The 19,674-nt window shown below is 37.5% G+C and overlaps 1 protein-coding gene across 1 annotated transcript in view; it reads left to right on the top strand.

Annotated features, from left to right (window-relative positions):
* The window catches only part of LOC106884087 (cytochrome P450 2U1), a 68,195-nt gene extending 49,323 nt beyond the window's left edge, over positions 1-18,872 (top strand). Inside the window, exons 4-5 of the mRNA XM_089348666.1 lie at positions 1-182; positions 18,144-18,872. The exon at positions 1-182 is cut by the window's left edge and continues 259 nt beyond it. Coding sequence (XP_089204792.1) covers positions 1-182; positions 18,144-18,394 — 433 coding nt within the window. The 3' untranslated portion in view covers positions 18,395-18,872. The remainder of the gene's footprint in view (positions 183-18,143) is intronic.
* The last annotated feature ends 802 nt before the right edge of the window (positions 18,873-19,674 follow it).

Consider the following 19,674-nt stretch of genomic DNA (forward strand, 5'->3'; position numbering starts at 1 on the left):
AGAACACCCTATTACGTTTCGCGGTTATAATATTCCCGAAGACTGTATCATAATACCGAACCTCGGTTCCATCATGAACGATGTAGCTTTCTGGGGCGACCCTAACAATTTTAGACCCACCAGATTTTTGGAGAACAGTAACAAAGTCATAAAACCAGAAGGCTTCATTCCATTTTTTATTGGTGAGTAATAACAAATCTTTGATTTTATATTGGCGAAATAACTTTTTATGTTATAATTTTATTTCGGAAAAAATGGTTTCAAATATTGACAAAAGGCCAGAAATTTCAAAAAAAGGAGATTACATCGACTCCACCCCATCATGTTTAACTGGTACTTATTTATCAACCCTGAAAGGGTCAAAGGCAAAGTCGATATCAACGGTATTTGGACACAGAAGCAAAGGAAATGGAAAAAACGCCGCTAAGCGTTTTGTCCGACTCGTCAACGATTCTACGAGCTCATCGCCTCCATTTCAGGATAATAACTCCTTATATGATACTCTAATACTCCTGCGGGTAATTGAAGGCTTTTAAGTGCGTTAACCAATTACAGTTTATTAGGTTTCCGCATTCAAGAAATTCTATAATTGGTCGATATATTTAACATATATATAACGTGTGTGTTTTTATGTGTGTGCTTGTGTGTGCGTGTGTATGTGCGTGCACATGTATGTTTGCGCAAGTGTGCAAGATAATTAGTTGAATTACTTCAATAAGTTATAAAGGAATGAGAACCCAGGTTCGAAATTTCCCCAAGACACCTGACGAAGGCTGGAGGGTATATCAGCCGAAACGTTGTGTTAACAACAAACAAGATGAGGACGAATATCCGTCAAATGTAGATAATGTAAATAATGTAAATAATTCCTCATCTCTTAAATATAGAACTGAAGTTATAAAGGGGTTTCTAACAAAGAAACACTGCCCCATCTCTTGTATTTAAGTAACAACAAAGCTATATGTTGAATATTAGAAGTCTTGCAGCAATTTGATGTTCCACTTACGGATTGTATTTGCAAGACATGCTAACTGGTACCTTTCTCTTATTGAAAATTTCAGCTTAATCTTTGTGATTACAACCTAAACCTAACCAAGTAGAGCTAATAATTATAAACTTAAATATAAATATATATTCTGGGTAATGAAACTAGGTTTGGAAGCAGTTTTCGATAAATATTCTACTTCTGAATGCTTTTGAAATAAATGCTTACATCTTCAGGACAGTTGAGCTCTGTCACTATACATAATTTTTTTTGTGTAAGAAACAGCTATATGAAATCTACTATGCTTGCATTTATCAGAGCTTTGCTTGGAATGCTCCATCAATATTCCTTGCGTTGACACGTATACATGAACTCAACAACAAAGGTATTCTATACTTATCCCAGAGCAGTGTATCTTCTTTTGAGAATAACATATATATATATATATCTAATGCGATCGATCTCCATAAATGATCGCAAGTGTGCCTCCAGATTGCGCTCTGTGTTTTTCTATGTTGTATTCTTTCAATAATGTAAGTCATATATATATATATATATATATATATATATATATATATATATATATATATATATATATACATATATATATACATATATGTGCATATATGTGCATATATGTGCATATATATATATATATACATATATGTGCTTATATGTGCATATATATATATATATATATATATATATATATATATATATATGTACATATTATATATATATATATATATATATATATATATATATATATATATATATATATATATATATAGATAGATAGATGTTAAATCTCTGAACGAGGTATTAACAGTAACTGCACGATAAAGTGAAGTATATTTGCCATTTAAATGTGGCTGACCCCTAAGGGTGGATGTTACTGTTGCTTTTAGCCCCAGGAGAACATCTCCTCCAGCTGGCTTATCGACACACTTCTGTGTCCTGTCTATTTTTGCCAAGGGAAGTTATCCCTCCCATCTTGATCTGCGATACGTACGGACCCGAGTTTCAGCGTACGATAATCGCCGACCTTCGATGAGAAAGACAATCTCTTGGCAAAATATAAGTATTTTTCCAGTGAAGTTCTTCACTGATATTGAAAAAGTGAAAACAAGCAATGTTAAATCTCTGGATAGTTTTATCAAGAGAATCCTATGATCAATCCTGTCAAAGGCCTTGCAGAAATCAATGTAGAATGCGGCACCCGTGTTGATTGCGGTTCAGCAGTCTGTTGCTTTCAAGAAAGTGTGTTATCCGTGATCTCACCACCCTCTCAGATACCTTGATGATATGAGAGGTGAGCGAGAACGGTAGATAGTTCACTGCAAGGCACTTGTTTCCCTTTTTGAAAACTGGAACAACAGGCTAGGACAGAAGGTTTTTCAGGAAAATAACCAGCATCCAATGAGTTTCGCCACATATTAGCAAGAGGAGATGCAAGTTGATGTCGACACACCTTCAGGACACAAGCAGGGAACCTATCAGGGCCTACTGTTGAATTGTGTTTAATTTCGTTTATCGTCGCTAAGACATCAGGGGCGCCAAACCTTACATCCGATATAGCGTGTTGAAGATTAACATCACTGATACAGTCCAGATCGGCCATATCAAGATTGCTAAAAAGAGCAGTACTCTTTCTGCAGTATCTCACCCATGGTTTTGGCATTATCTTGGAGATTGCTGTTTTCATTAATTAAGGGGCCAGCAGTGGGAGATAGTGACCGTGTGTTTTTCCGCAAAAGAGAAGAGCACTTTGGGGTTGAGTTTGATTTTCTCAACGGCCCCTTTCTCCTCAGCTGTTCTTTGGTTATTGATGATGATCTTCATGCATTGTTGGGGATTATATTTTTTCAATTCGAGCAGGGTGATAACCGTCGAATTTATGTGTGGCTATTGGCAGTATTCTAGTTTGTTAATTTTTTTGCTTGTTCTTTTTATTTTTCTGATAACCGTTTTTCTGTTTTGAGGAAATCTGCGCTTAGTTTTCTTCACAGGTTGTGGCGGGGTGTGTTTAGCACATATGTTTGTGACAATGTCTACAAAGATCTACCAAGATATTTTGATGCTGGAGGAGGTGTGTGCATGTGTAAAAGATCAGTCAACATATGATAGATCTTTTATGATTGCGACGCATAGAGATCCATGTTATCAAATCGGTGGGCCGGAGAGAGGACACTAGGTTTAGCTGGTGGAATCTAAGGTTACAGAGAACTGTGTCATGATCTGAAATAAGGGTTTTCCCACTGAAATATTGTGTATTGCGCTAGCGTGGTTACTAAACACAAAATTTAAAATGTTCTGATATCTTGTTGGTACAAGAACAAGTTGGGACAAGAAAAACTCGTTCATGAAGTCGAAAAGTGACTCTACTGCTTCTTTGTCAGCAGTTGAAGTAGGAGTACCTGATTTCAAACTGTTTGTAGATAATCAACTCAGGATAGATTAAAATCTCCCATCATAATTGTTATTAGAATAGCACTCTTGTATAAAGAATATATAGTATTTATATATCAGGCTGAGTATAAAGTAAGCAACGTTTTGAAACATGAAATTCATCACAAATATATTTCAACAATGCTGAAATCTTATTCATCAATGTAAGTACCATTACAATCAACACATTCTTGCTAACGAGTTACAACACATAAATACACTGCAACACAATTTCTTTTCCTCAACAGGCCCTGTCCTATTTAACATTGTCCCGAAACAGATCAAAGAGGAAAAGGATCCTATTATGTTTAAACGGAATCTGCAAAGAATACCAGATAAGCCACCTATGCCTGGCTACAACTCACTCAACAAGAACTAAGAACTTCCCACTCGAATGGACCATGATACCACAAAACTTGGCTTAAAAAGCATTTAGATAATCCTATCAGGTGGTGCTATTAAGTTAGACATGACATGGACCAATTATTGGTCGAAACATATCTAATTAGATATATATATATATATATATATATATATATATATATATATATATATATATATATATATATATATATATATATATAAAGTGTAGTATATTGCCACTTAAGTGTGGCTGACCCCTAGGGGTGGATGTTACTGTTGCTTTTAGCCCCAGGAGGACATCTCCTCCAGCTGGCTTATCGACACACGACTGTGTCCTGTTTGCCAAGGGAAGTTATCCCTCTCACCTCGATCAGCAGCACGAACGTATCCGGATTTCAGGGTTATTTCCCTTCGTCGGCGTTCGACAGCTGATGACCTTGGTGAGAGAGACAAAAACCTGGCAAACCTTATATCTTCTTTTCCAGTGAAATTCTTCACTGATATTGAAAAGGTGAAAACAAGCAATGTTAATTCTCTAAATGAAGTATTAACAGTAACTGCACGATAAAGTGTAGTATATTGCCACTTAAGTGTGGCTGACCCCTAGGGGTGGATGTTAGTGTTGCTTTTAGCCCCAGGAGGACATCTCCTCCAGCTGGCTTATCGACACACGACTGTGTCCTGTTTGCCAGGTTTTTGTCTCTCTCACCAAGGTCATCAGCTGTCGAACGCCGACGAAGGGAAATAACCCTGAAATCCGGATACGTTCGTGCTGCTGATCGAGGTGAGAGGGATAACTTCCCTTGGCAAACAGGACACAGTCGTGTGTCGATAAGCCAGCTGGAGGAGATGTCCTCCTGGGGCTAAAAGCAACAGTAACATCCACCCCTAGGGGTCAGCCACACTTAAGTGGCAATATACTAGACTTTATCGTGCAGTTACTGTTAATACTTCATTTAGAGAATTAACATTGCTATATATATATATATATATATATATATATATATATATATATATATATACCGATAGATAGATAGATATAGATAGATAGATAGATAGATAGATAGATAGATAGATAGATAGATAGATAGATAGATTGATAGATATATGAATAAGGATATTTCTTAATTCTTCAACGATGGAACTGGTAACTGCTATTATCTTTTATTAAGGATACTACTTAGTTTTTCCTCTTTGAGGACGAAATCGTTTATTTATATGGAAATCTTTACTCAATGGCCTTTGTACCATTTGCATTGTTATTCTAGAAACAGCTGTAAGAGACATGCATTATTTCTTATTTGCTCTAACAACTCTGCTATTATGTTTGAATTATAAATTACTTGCTCTAAAATGAAACGTTCTGCTTATTCATTTATTCACACACACACACACACACACACACACACACATACACACACACACGCACACACGCACACACGCAAACACACACACGCACGCACACACACACACACACACACACACACACACACATATATATATGCATATACATTGATGCGCAACATACAACTATTGTTAATATGACAAAACAATTGACCCCACTGAAGTAGGTCCTTGGTACTAGTGTACAAAGTATGAAGATTAACAAATTTGTCGTATATGGGAAGTGTGCATGTGTGTGAGGGAAGTGTGTATGTGCGTGTGAGAGAGAAAAATAGGGAGAGAGAGAAAAATAGGGAGAGAGAGAAGGAGAGAGGGGAGAGAGAGGGTGAGAAAGAAGGATAGAGGGATTAACAAACTTAGAATGCAATATTTTAATATCACTGTAAACGGAATTGTGTAACGATATCCATATTCTCGTGCTGCGTATATGCTAAACGTCCGCGCTATCATTTCATATATGCAAGTCAAGCATAACCGTATCGTTAAGCAAGAAATTTTCTTCAAAATTGCATGGTTTTAGGTTCGACCCATTGCACAAATGCGGCGGTCTATTGTAGCCACAGCTTGACCTTTAACTTATGAATAAAATTTGCTAGATGTGTAAAATGAATACTGAGAGCGTAAATATGTTCAACTGAATTCAATGATACGGCTTTCTTGCGATCCTATAAGTGAACTCAATGTGATAATAAAATAAAGCTAACATCTGTTATGTCTTCTGTATTAACATTTTGAACTCAATCAGACCAAATTTTAATACAAATAACGTGAAAGAAGACTATATTTGTGTCATATATGTGTAGATGGTGTATATATGGATGCGTATATATCTGTGTGATGTGTGATACAGATATAGGCCCCTTGTTATTTGTATTGAAATTAATATGCATGAATCCATGTATATTTGCATATATGTATATATATAAATATAAATATAAATATATATATATGTATGTATGTATGTATGTATGTATGTATGCATGTATGCACATATGAATGTATGTGTGAGTACGAATGTATGTATCTATGTATATATGTATGTACGTATGTATTGTTACCTGCAGTGAATGTGCGTGTAGTATGTGTGCACGCATGTGTGTGCTTGCACTACAATAAAATTATGTTATGGCTTCTATTAAATTTTTAAACGTTTCGCTAACACAGCATTCAGTTCAGAGACATACAAAAGTGGGCGGGTGAATAAGTTGCATTATTGAGTGGTTTTATTTAATAGAAGGGAGATTGTAGATAATAACAACAACTGATAATAATAATAATCTTTATTATTATTATTATTATTATTATTATTATTATTATTATTATTATTATTATTATTATTATTAATACTATTATTATTATTACTATTATTATTATTATTATTATTATTATTAATATTATTATTATTATTAATACTATTATTATTATTATTATTATTATTATTATTATTATTATTATTATAAATCTTTCTTTCTTTATTGGCCACAAGGGCTGCCAAAAAATTTAGGAAAATATGACAGGGTGATCTACAGAAACGCTGTAAACAATAAAAAAAATAACCAAAGAATTATAACATTATAGCAACATTTACTTACTTTTTTTAATTTTTACTAGGTGGAGGAGGGCAGCTCCTCCCTCTCCAACCTAATCTTTCTTTACAAATGGATATTGAAGAATCGATGCAGGCTTGGTCGAAAATGAAAGAATCTGTCTTCAGTGCTTTCAGACTTTTTCAGTCCTTTGAGTTACGACCACCAAATAACCTCTTTCACCATAGCCATCAAACAAAAGAAAACTGTTTTCTCTACCCGCCAGAAATAATGCGGCGGAGTATCCTACGAAACAGAGTTGGTCCAAAGGCAGATCCGTTCTACACGTGACAGTGGCTGTTCAACATAATTCTAGCAATTCTCTAGCACTGTGCGATCACGTGTGGAATGGTTTCATCGCTCTGTGCATCTCGGGCTAGTGCGGTCGACGGCACAGCCAAGTCTGTAGAGTTTATCCCAAACCGCAATAGCTCTCGGCAGCCCTGCCAATCCAGAGATTTCTGGAATATTTTTTTGTTCCCTGGCCCAAGACCTCGGGAATACCCCAACCAGTAAATTTTCTTCGACACCCAGAGTTTCCGCGTGGATGTCTTCGCTTTTAACTACCCCTAACCCCCTATAGAACACCATGGTGGAACATCCACCGACCATATTGCCCGACTAATTCAGGATTGGGAGCTCTTGATGGCACTCTAGATGCCAGGTACCATACCTAGGTCTATATTTGATTCAGGACAGCAGTTCAATTATAGAGACGAGCTACAGAAAAGTGCATCTAGCAAACGGTGGACACACCAGCAGTTTACCGTCAAGGAAATGCTGGAGATGTCACGACCTCAGCATATTTCTGTGCATCATAAGCCTCAACGTACTCAGTCCTTCGCGCAGCGAATATTGACAACAAATTGATTGTTTGACAAGCTGAACATGTCCACTCCACAGAAAGCAGAAGAGCAAGCACTCCACTTTGGTCATATGGTTGGAAAAACACAAAGATCAAGCGGTAGTAGATTACAGATGCGATATAGACATTCACCACCTCCGCCCGGCCCTTGAGGAATAGTTTTGTTTCGGTCCATTTCTGTGTGAGATTAGCCGGGCTACTAGCCACCTCCTCTTAGTTTTTGTCCACCTTGAGGTGTAGACCAAATCAAACGCTGCGCAATTTAACCAATCCGTAAGACCAGCGTCCCACGATACTGTAAGATGGCATAGAACTATCCCTGTTGGTGCCGATCCACAACCTTAAAGACTTCTGATTAGCTTCTGTTCCTGTCACCTCGTACTCCTATAGAATAGTTCTGATCACTTCAAAATGTTTGGTGTCCAGTAATATTATGATAACGTCGTCCACAAATGCAAACAGATTTTCTGCTTCCTGCTTGTCGCAGAATGCCTCGCGAAACCTCCAGCTTCTGCAATTGTGACTCTATAGTTAGTACGTACAGAGGGGGAGAGAGAGAAAACCATTGACTGGCCGTGTACAATATACTGAACGGTTCCGACAGGCAGTCATTTTCTCTGACTACCGAACAAATGTCGCAGTACATTTTAGCAATCAAGCCTCTGAAGACGAAATCGAACCCGAAACCAGCCGCCTTCAGAATAGTCACCGAGTATTCATGGTTAACATCTTCGAAAGTTTTCGACTGTTCTAAACACACCAGTCACCCATGCAGGATTCTTTATCTATTATTTCTTTGATGTATCTTGTGAGGTAAACGTTGTGAATATATCTATTTAGGGTAGCATATGATTGTGCCTCACCAACCACAGTATTGACAAGGTCCAACCTCTTTGCTAACACCTTAGCCAAAATCTTCAACGTTGCATTTAGTAGAATTACGGTCTTGAAGTTGTCAAACCATCTCTCTTGTTCGGGACCTTTCTCGACAGCAGCATCACGCAACTTATCGTAGGACTAGAAATTCTGATTTTGCTGCTAGTCGTGGCAGACAACTGCTAAAAGATCCCCGCACAATTGTGGCATATGTAGATAAAGCTTGTAGAGCAGATAATCCAGCCCCAGCGACATTTCCATCGTGCGTTTCTTCATCGCTTCTCGTATATTGTAAGCTCTTGTTATCTTAGGCAGGACTCTACATCCCTATCAAAGTGTCTCGAAAGGCCCTCGAGGTGTGCATTTAATTCCATCACATTCACTGTCCGCCATCCGCCTCAAACAATTGTGCGAAATGACACTGAAAAGCTATTCGCAGCTGCTTGGTATCAACTAACAGGCACCCATTCCAATCTGTCAAAAGACCGAATTGTGGCGTTGTTGCCACGTTTCGGTTCTTCTGTCACCCGGGCCATCAAACGACTTTCGTTCACTTAGAGCACGCACCCTGATTCTCACAACGCAATCTTCGTTCCTTAGCCTTGAAGACTCGGTCAATGTTCTTACACCACTTTTTTCTGTCCTCGGCGATCATATCAGGTCTCGTACATAATTATAACCTCATCGATTCAAAGACACCTTTTCGCACTTGACGACTGTGTGTACGTGAGTTGAGACATGTGGAGAAAAGGAAGTGGGGTGGGGATTGATAAATAAATAAGGACAAAGAAGAAGATAGAGAGAGATATATGTATAAAATAAGTACATTGTTGTATTCGAAGTATTTTATAGACATTTGCACTCAAATAATGACATGTCGTTGTGAGTGCATATAAAAGCCCATCCTTTGTTACTGTTCATGAGTGAGTGATTATTTTACGTTTCACACAATATTCTTCTGTAACACTGGGTGGATCTAAACAGAGAGAGGGGAGAGAGAGAGAAAGAGAGCGGGAGAGAGAGTGTGAGAGAGAGAGAGAGAGAGAGAGAGAGAGAGAGAGAGAGAGAGAGAGATAAAGCACTTTCACACACGAAACATTCTCAAGCATACACATACAAACACTGATAACAATACGAGTGTTTCTGATAACATCAACGGTGATAAATATACGTTTTTGTCTTTTTCCAGTACGAGATTTTTCGCTGTTTAGCCTAATTGTGTCTACGTATTTGGAACATTAAAATCATATATCTTAAATTTGTGCCAGGAAGTGGAGAGGCGGCAATCGTGTCTCTTTTAATTTCTCCAGGCAAAAACATCGAATCAGTTGATGTTCGGTTTCAAGTCTCTGCTGTGAAATAATGGGCACTGAAGATGTTTCTGAATATTGAAAGTCTGGAAATGAAAAATTTGACAAAATATTTGGTGCTGCTGGTGGAGATTCTCGTTGCAGTTTTCGTTTCACTAATTTGTCGGAAGATATCCGTGAAGCACCAACGATTTTTGTTAACCTCTTAAACTTCCAATTTTTGACATCGATATAGTTGATGCTCGGTTTTTATTTTTGCAGAATGAAGCTTGTGGTAAATGTCTGGGCAAAAAGGATATATAATTGCGAAGATTATTTAGTGCTAAGAATTAACGAATCTATTTGAGACGGGTGCATCAGGGTCGATGGGGATGAAGATAAGTAAGCAGCTTGCTATTTAGAGGATTACAAGATGCTGTAATAGATGCAGATGTGGCTCAGGGAAGCGACAATGTCAATTATTGCGTGTAGCGTATTCGTGAGAGTATTTAAGATATCTATGATGTTTTAATAGTGTAGTAGTATTATCTCAACTATGTAATTAGTACTTTAATGGTGGGCTGTGTAAAAGATTAGAATCCGATCAGAAAAAAATCCATTCGCTTTTTTTTTTTTTTTTTCAGCGGAGCGGTGGGGGCAATATTATATACGTGAGAAGTGTAGAAAAGCTCACCGGAGGTTATGTCGTGACTTTGTAATGACTTCGGGGTTTTGTATGCTTTTCATATGCAGAAAGTGGAGACGCAATGGCCCAGTGGTTAGGGCAGCGGACTCACGGTCATAGGATCGCGGTTTCGATTCCCAGACCGGGCGTTGTGAATGTTTATTGAGCGAAAACACCTAAAGCTCCACGAGGCTCCGGCAGGGGATGGTGGCGAACCCTGCTGTACTCTTCCACCACAACTTTCTCTCATACTTTCTTCCTGTTTCTCTTGTGCCTGTAATTCAAAGGGTCAGCCTTGTCACACTGTGTCACGCTGAATATCCCCGAGAACTACGTTAAGGGTACACGTGTCTATGGAGTGCTCAGCTACTGGCACGTTAATTTCACGAGCAGGCTGTTCCGTTGAACGGATCAACTGGAACCCTCGACGTCGTAAGCGACGGAGTGTCAACAACATGTGCAGAAGAAGTGTAGTCAAATGCGTTGTTTTGAGACGACTTGATTGTCATACCACAATTGCGGGATGTTTTCAAGATATCTATTTAGAAAAGCAGTGAATGCCTTTTGTGTGTCCAGGTGGTAACATCTGGAAAACGTCTGTGTACGAAATAATAAAGAAGACCTAGGGTGGTATTATATGTAATGGAATGCGAGTAATTAAAAATAATCGCAATTAGTTCATTAATGTATATAAGACTATTGAAACTAACACAATAACGCGGTATATCAAAGTTGGTAAAGCACATACTGCTACTGTGCGTTAAGCAAGAAATACAGATGATGTTTTCATATGAAGATGATTTACCGTAAAATGTAAAGTAAAATTCAATGCTCTCGCCAAATTTCTCAAGTTTCAGAGTCCAAAGATGTGTGATATAGATTCACATAGATTTAGTTCTATGTAAAGCGAACTGGTCTCTCTTCTTTGACCTCAGACGTCTGAAAGCAAAGACCAAAGTCTTGGACACCCTAGTGAGAGACTTCCTGTTTGCAGACGATTGTGCGCTTGCAGCATTGAATGAACCAGACCTGCAAGAACTTGCCACTTGTCTCGCAGAAGCAGCAAATACCTTCTGACTGACCATTAGCCTGCGAAAAACTGAAGTGATGCTTCAGCCTGCACCTGGCCTGACACCTCCTGAGCTTCAGATTGAGATTGAGAGCACGACTCTGAACAACGTGGAGAGTTTCACATACCTGGGAAGCTGCCTGTCCTCAAACTACAGCATGGACAAAGATGTCTCCATGAGGCTTGCAAAAGCAGGAGCTTCGTTTGATAGACTTTGGATAGGTGTGTGGGCCGAACGAGGCATCAGACTTTCCACCAGGCTGGCAGTCTATAGGGCAGTCGTCATCACCTCTCTGTTATACGGCTGTGGGACGTGGACGCTGTATAGGGGCAAAAGCGAGTACTTGACCAGTTCCACCTCCGCTGCTTGCGACGAATCATGGAAATTTCCTGAGAGGACAGAGTCTCCAACACTGAGGTGCTTCGCAGAACCGAAATACCCGGGATCGAAGCCCTCATCATGAAGGCCCAGCTCCGGTGGGTCGGACATATAGTCCGAATGGACGACGCGCGTCTACCAAAAATGATCTTCTCTGAGCTTGCTTCTGGAGCAAGAGCACCTGGAAAGCCACTGAGGTGATACAAGGACAGCCTGAAAACTTACCTTGAGGCCTGCGGCATTTCAGCCCGTGGCTGGGAATCACTTGCCTCTGACTGGCGTCCAGCTGTCCAAAAGGGTGTTAGGCTGTTCGAGGAAAAGCGCCTCAAGAGCCTGGACCAAAAGCGACAAGCCCGAAAAGAGAGGATCCCCAACCCTACTTCTGCTGTTGCGTGCCTAACATGTGGTCGCGTCTGCGCTTCCGCCTTTGGGCTCCGCTCCCACCTCCGGCGTCACTGACGTCATTGTCGAACCTCCACAGACTTTCCATTATAAAGCGACCTGGTGGCTAATAAAAAAGCAAAGAATTTGGTGGTGATAAAAAATATATTTATTCACAACTGTTTCCGTCACATCGGATTTGCTCGAAAGGAAACAGACAGTACGTTATTTATCAGTTTCAGTACTGGAGTCGATTTGTTCTACTATTCCCTTCAAAAAGGCGCTTCAATATGGTCGCAGTCCAATGACTAAAACTGGTAAAAGATTCACCAAAGAAAAAACAAGAATTCTCTTCGTTAGGTATTGACAGCATTCAAAATTCTTGGTGAAAATGCTTAAACTGTACTTTGAAGTAAAGGAAGCTTATAATTTTTTTTTTTTGTACTTTTAAGTGAGATGTCACTGTACTGTGCATCTTTGCTTTCCAAGAAGTAAGATTCTATGACACCAGTTCCTTACTTCAAGTAGATTGCGAGGATATTAGCTAGGTAATATGAAAGCTAGGCTAACCGAAATGGCGTATTAGTTAACATGCTAATAGGCAGGAGTCCTGTTGGGGGTACTGGATTTATTATATCCATTGCTAATAGATAAAAGAAATCAGAAATTACCAGCAAAAACTCTGTTTAGTTTTGTATGGCTAAAAGAGAAACAAATCATATTTCTTTGCTTTGTTCGTTTGTTTGGATTTATGCATTTTTTTAATATATATATTGTCAACATAAATGGCTGAACATCTTGTGTATCTAGCAATGACATGGGCTGTTATTAACAGCATTGTTAGTACAACTTGCCAATGTGCACCTTGTCACCCTACCAGGGCAACCAACTTTCTCAGCTGCTGCACTCAGCGACCAACCTGAATAATATAACGTAATGTAACATAAAAAGAAGTAAAGTAAAATAAAGTAGGTGAAGAAAATCTCTTTACGAGACAACAGAAATCCAGATTAAGCGATATGCTTAATTTAATAATAATAATAATCCTTTCTACTATAGGCAGAAGGCCTGAAATATGGGGAAGGCGGATAGTCGATTACATAGACTCCAGTACTCAACTGGTATCGATCCCAAAAGGATGAAAAGCAAAGTCGTCCTCGGCAGAATTTGAATAATAATAATAATAATAATAATAATAATAATAATAATAATAATAATAGTATTTCAATACAGTAACCACAAGAGCATCACAGCAAACCACAGCACATACCCAAGGCACACAGAGCTGCGCTCGGTAGTGAAGTGAAAGCACGTTATAAAAATAAAACTACTGAACAATAATAATAATAATAATGATGATGATGATGATGATGATGATGATGATGATGATGATGATGATGATGATGACAAAATGTGCCATACGAAAGAATTACATGACATATAAGGATGTACATATATATAATGAATTAAGCGGAGCGGCTGCAAAAGTGTAATAAAATACATTAAAAACACGAAACAAAAGACAATCCATGGATATCAAATGAAAATGAAAATAATTGCCATCTAAAGATGAGTGAATCATTTATCGATACGGAACACCTGATCTAGGTACTGCAATTTAGTACTTTTCACTCTCGCCTTTTTTGGCAGCTGAACCTGTGCAGTTTATAGACTATTGGTGTGGGTTTGCCAATAGCCAGTCATTTAGATGTTCTATGTCTTGAAATAGAAACCTCTCTTCTTATCCTCATCAAGTCGTCGTTGGTGGTTCGTTCGGAGAATTTGGTTTTAGGCTAGGCATATTTGTATTTTTCCCTCTTCTTTCTTTTTTAAGCTTCCCTGCATTCTTCAATCTCCATGCCTCACCATTATTGCAAGACCAAGGTGCAGTACTCAAGGCTACTCACAGCCTCCAACCGGACCTGAAGGAGGGATCCCTCAGTTTCATAGTGATCATTGGTCTTTGGTGATGGTAGCACTGAGGACAAGTTTCCATACCGGAACTGAGCCCTTCTGTTGTTGATATTGTTGCCCTAGATGCTCTCTGCCACCCACTTATTTTCATTTGTTGTTGCTTTTCTTTTCTCCAGAAAGAAGGCTCTCGAGTGGCCTCGATGCCTCGATCATGCTGCTAATATCTTTGCTGCAGTTGCTGTTGTGATGGTTGCTATAGTCATAGTTGTTGTTGGTTGTGTTATTGCTGCGGGGCTGTAGAGCTGGTACATTTCCTCTGCTATCCACAGAATGAAATTAGATTAGGAGTACCATTTGCGTGTGAACTCTAGGTAATTTTTGTTCTTTCTCCTCAACTGGATGCTCTTTAGCAGATGAATAAGGTCGAAATGCTTTTGAGCTTTTCCTCGTTATTTTGAATAAAGAACTCCAAACCTATTTTCCCTACTAGTTTTGCTAACAATCTGTGGAATTTGAATTTTGATACCTTAAGTTTTCGTTACTCAAATTGGCTACCTCTGTCTACCAGATATTTCTTTACAGTGACGCATTTTTCGTGCCTACAGTATATTTTTTGTGTCCTCTTTCCGGCTTTTTTCTGGTCTCCAATCAAATACTATATAAAAATAAAGCCCATAGGGCATATCATCCATCTCAGTGATTTTTCCTCGTGCAGTCAGCCAGCCATCGTTTTCAGTATTTCATCAGCTGTTATCAGTTTTTGCAGAAAACCTCATCTCTAGCTGAGAACCGCAGTAGGCCTTCCAAATCTAATAATATATAAAACAGAGATGTGTGCGTATTCACTTTTCATGTGACAACGGCTTCATCAATTGCTTTCATACTGGTGGTGCATTGAATTATTTTTATTAAACATTATTAAAGATAAAATATATTGTTTTTTATATTACATCCACGTCTTTGAAATTTTTAAAAAATATTTACTTCCAGTTTTCTAGTGCCAGTGACTTAACATATCTCTTTATGTATATCTATAACTCTTATCTTCACTTTCATTTTTCAAACGCTCTTCTTTTCACTTTCAATTTTCATACGCCATTGTTTAACTTCCATGTTATTGTTTTTTGCTGTAAGTTTAAGTTTTGAATCGCTATTTACAAACAAACAATGACAAATTACTGACAAAAAGAAGTTCACAATTACTGATGTAAGTAATTTCATAATTTACTGACAGAAGTATCTCCATAAATTTCAATTCAATCCTTACGGTCTTGTATTTTTCTGTTGTTGATGGTTTCTTTCTGGTTCCTTCGATACTGGATCTTTGGTCCACTGACTGACAAATTTCGCTTCAACCCGTACAATACTTTATTTTCCGTTAAAATTTCTTATTTACTTTCTGCCCGTCGTATTAAGAAACATAATTTCCGTTACCAAGTTATTTTCATTTTTTATATCTTCTGCACTCGTGTATTTCTGTATACATATATAACCATGCCTAGAAGGAAAGTGTCAAATTTGTCGGCATAACTACAGATTTCTAACCCGACCACCAATTTGGATGATCATAACTTTCAGTAAAACGGATATTTTTTAATAATTTTTTTTACGAATATGTGTTATATCATGTAGATTCCGAATATACAAAATTTTGTTGGAGTATGTGTTTTGGGAGGGGGTGGGGAATTTCTGAAAATTCACCGGAGTCCACTTCAATTCGTCTCAACTTTCAACAAAATGGATATTTCTTTATGAAATTCTCTACAAATACACCTCGGACTATGAGGATACCGAGGACATAGGAATTTTGTTGAAAACAATTGGGAGTTATTTTTGAGAACTGTTCTCCACTCGCGAGTATTTCGGAACAAGTCGTCTATATTTGTTTCATTCTCTCCGTTTTGTGCGTTTGTGCATTCGTAGATTTCTACTGAAGCAACAAACAGGCAATGAAGCAAATGAAGCCCTCACCAGAAAACTTGTTATGCTAAAAATAACATTTAAAGGTCTGATACACAGAAATAGGTTATTAAGACGATTTATCTGTTGCATACGATTTTTTCACTTTAAGTAAATTCTCAGGTAGACGTTTCTAATAAAAAGACAGAAGACACCAGAAGCAAAAATAAGGAATATAAACGCAGAGTTAAATATAGAAGTGTAAAGTATAACTTGTTATATAATCTCTATAACAAACACGATATTGAATGGAATAATTCCACGTTTGAACTTTTTAAATTACATATATATGTGTGTATGTGTGTGCTTGTGTGCGTGTATGTGTGTGTATGTGTGTATGTGTGTGTGTGTGCGTGTGTGTGTGCGTGTGTGTGTGTGTGTGGTAGAAATCTACGGATACACAAACGCACAAAACGGAGATAATGAAACAAATATGGACGACTTGTTCCGAAACAACCCCGAGTGGGAAACAGTTCTCAAAAATAACCTCCAATTGTTTCCCCCAAAAATTCCTATGTCCTTGGAGTCAACGTAGTCTTGTCTGCTGTTTTTTTTTTTTTGTATGTTCGTGATTGTTTCGCTTGTGTGTTTTTTTTTTTTGTTGCTGCCATTAGAGTTGGTGTCGTGATGGTATGCTTGTGGTTTAGCACTGTTTGGGATCGATGTGGAGCTGGTGCCGTGTTTTACTATTTAGTTTTTTAATCATTCAGCTATTTTTTCTTTGCTTTGCTTCCCCCTTCCTCCCTTCATCATCACTAGGGGTATGATCGGAAGACTTCGACTTGGACAGGGATAAGGGCATGTTCTCTTTTAAGTATATATCTGTGTTTGTACATGTAGTGGGGATGAAATAATAAGGTCAAGGGGAGAAAGTGCTGTTGGATTCGTATATTTCCTAGGTGGCAATTATTTTATTATAGCCATTAAATTTCGTCACCCTAGTTGCTATTGCTAACGAGTTTGATGTTGCTGCTAGTGCTACTGCTGTTTCTGTTTTCGCGGCTTCTGTTGCAGGTATTGTTGTTGCCGTCCAGTTCGGTGGTTGGTATAGCTTTTAATTCCAGAGTTGGGAGTTAGACCTTCCAAGATATTCCATATGTGTATCACTGCATACCTTTCTCACTTTCTCTCCAAGGAGTACAGGTTCAGTTCTTGTAGCTTCTCCTAGTAGCTCATCTGTTTCACCGAGTCAAATTTTCTGTGTGTGTGTGTGTGTCTCACTGTGTGTGTGTGTGTGTGTGTGTGTGTGTGTGTGTGTGTGTGTGTGTGTGTGTGTGTTATTTCTTTACTACCCACAAGGGGCTACACACAGAGGGGACAAACAAGGACAGACAAACGGATTAAGTCGATTATACCGACCCCAGTGCGTAACTGGTACTTATTTAATCAACCCCGAAAGGATGAAAGGCAAAGTCGACCTCGGCGGAATTTGAACTCAGAACATAGCGGCAGACGAAATACCGCTAAGCATTTCGCCCGGTGTGCTAACGTTTCTGTCAGCTGTGTGTGTGTGTGTGTGTGTGTGTGTGTGTGTGTGTGTGTGTGTGTGTGTGTGTGTGTGTATTCCGATGACAAAATACCCAGTATATGGAACCTTGGAACAGTACGACAATCGTGTACCTGGGGTATCCCAGAAAGAGCTGTAAGAGACAATATCTATTAATTCTACTTACATTGCATTGGCATTAACTCTCTTAAACTAAACTAGTTTCTCTCTCTCTCTCTCTTTCTTTCTCTCTCTCTCTTTCTTTCTTTCTCTCTCTCTCTCTCTCTCTCTCTCTCTCTCTCTATATATATATATATATATATATATATATATATATATATATATATATACATATAATGCATGTGCGTATAATGCGTTTTCTTTATATATAACCAAATATGTGTTCCCTATGAGTGATTTCATCGATATTAAGTTTAATTCTTATCTGTTTCAGGCAAACGAAGTTGTTTCGGGGAGCCGTTAGCCAAAGCTGAACTGTTTATATTTTTGGCAGGCATCTTGCAACAGTTTACGCTTGAATGTACCCCAGGAGTAAAGCCACCATCATTGAAAGGTAAATTTGGAGTTACAAATGTTCCCGAGAGATTTAATATCAAGATTGTGCGAAGATCGCAGACGCCTACAAATGCAGTATTGATAGAGAACGCCGAAACCCCTGAAACGTCAACCAGTGAGAGCAAATGAACACTCTGTTAGCTGTTTGATGATGGATACTAGTTAAACCTCAGTGAATATATGATAGATGCATGAATACATTGATAGATACGTAGGTAGATATATATATTCATGTATGTGTGGATGTGTGCATGTATATATACATAATCACATTGATATGGACATACTAAATTGTACTTTAAAATCATACACTTCTGTATGCAAATATGTATATATAAATTGTACGCCTCATTGTTTCATTTCATGCCTAAATTTATTACCGTATTTAAATGTAGAGAAAGCATAATCGAGTTGAAGATTATATGTGTCTCCGTGTGTTTGTATATGTGTGTCTGTGTGCATGTATTGCGTGCTTGCGCATGCGTAAGTGTATGTATGTGAGAAAGTAGGAGAAAGTATATTTACGTCTCTAATTTCATGAGATTGACCAACATTTTTTTTTTTTTTCAAACTCATAATACCGTTGAATAAAAGATCTGCTATCAACGAACCAAATCAGCGAGGTAGCTTTCATTCCTAACAGACAGCAATTCATTTTATTTACGCTATTAACGCAGGCCAGTCAGAAGTGAATATTCCTTCTTTTATTTTCACTATCAAAAATATGTCATGTGTATTTATAGATGTTGAACATAACATTGTTGAGTGTCTATATTCTTAAAATTATTTACTTCGCATGAGGGGCGAGACTTCTTTTTCATTGAAATACATACGTATATATATATATATATATATATATATATATATATATATATATATATATATATATATATATGTATATATATATATATGTATATATATATATATATATATATATATATATATATATATATATATATATATATATATATATATATATATATATATATATATATTTATATATATATATACAATATGTATGTATATATATATGTATATATATACATATTTATATATATTGTATATATATATATATATATATATATATATATATATATATATACATATTGTGTGTGTATATGTATATATATATACATGCATAAATATATATGTACATATATGCATATATATGTGTGTGTTTGTGTGTATGCGTGTGTGTTTGTGTGTGCGTATACATAGAGGTACATACTATATATATTTGTGTGTATAAATATACATTTATATATATAATATGTATAGTATATACATATAGTAATAATAATGACAATCCATAGACCGAATCCATGAATATTTTAATTCATCCCTACGCGCGTTTCCACAAGTCGCGTGTTTCTTATGATCATAGTTCATGCTTTATTTTTATTACTACA

The sequence above is a fragment of the Octopus bimaculoides genome, chromosome 3 (assembly GCF_046866305.1).
Source record: "Octopus bimaculoides isolate indiv1 chromosome 3, ASM4686630v1, whole genome shotgun sequence".
Classification (NCBI taxonomy): domain Eukaryota; kingdom Metazoa; phylum Mollusca; class Cephalopoda; order Octopoda; family Octopodidae; genus Octopus; species Octopus bimaculoides.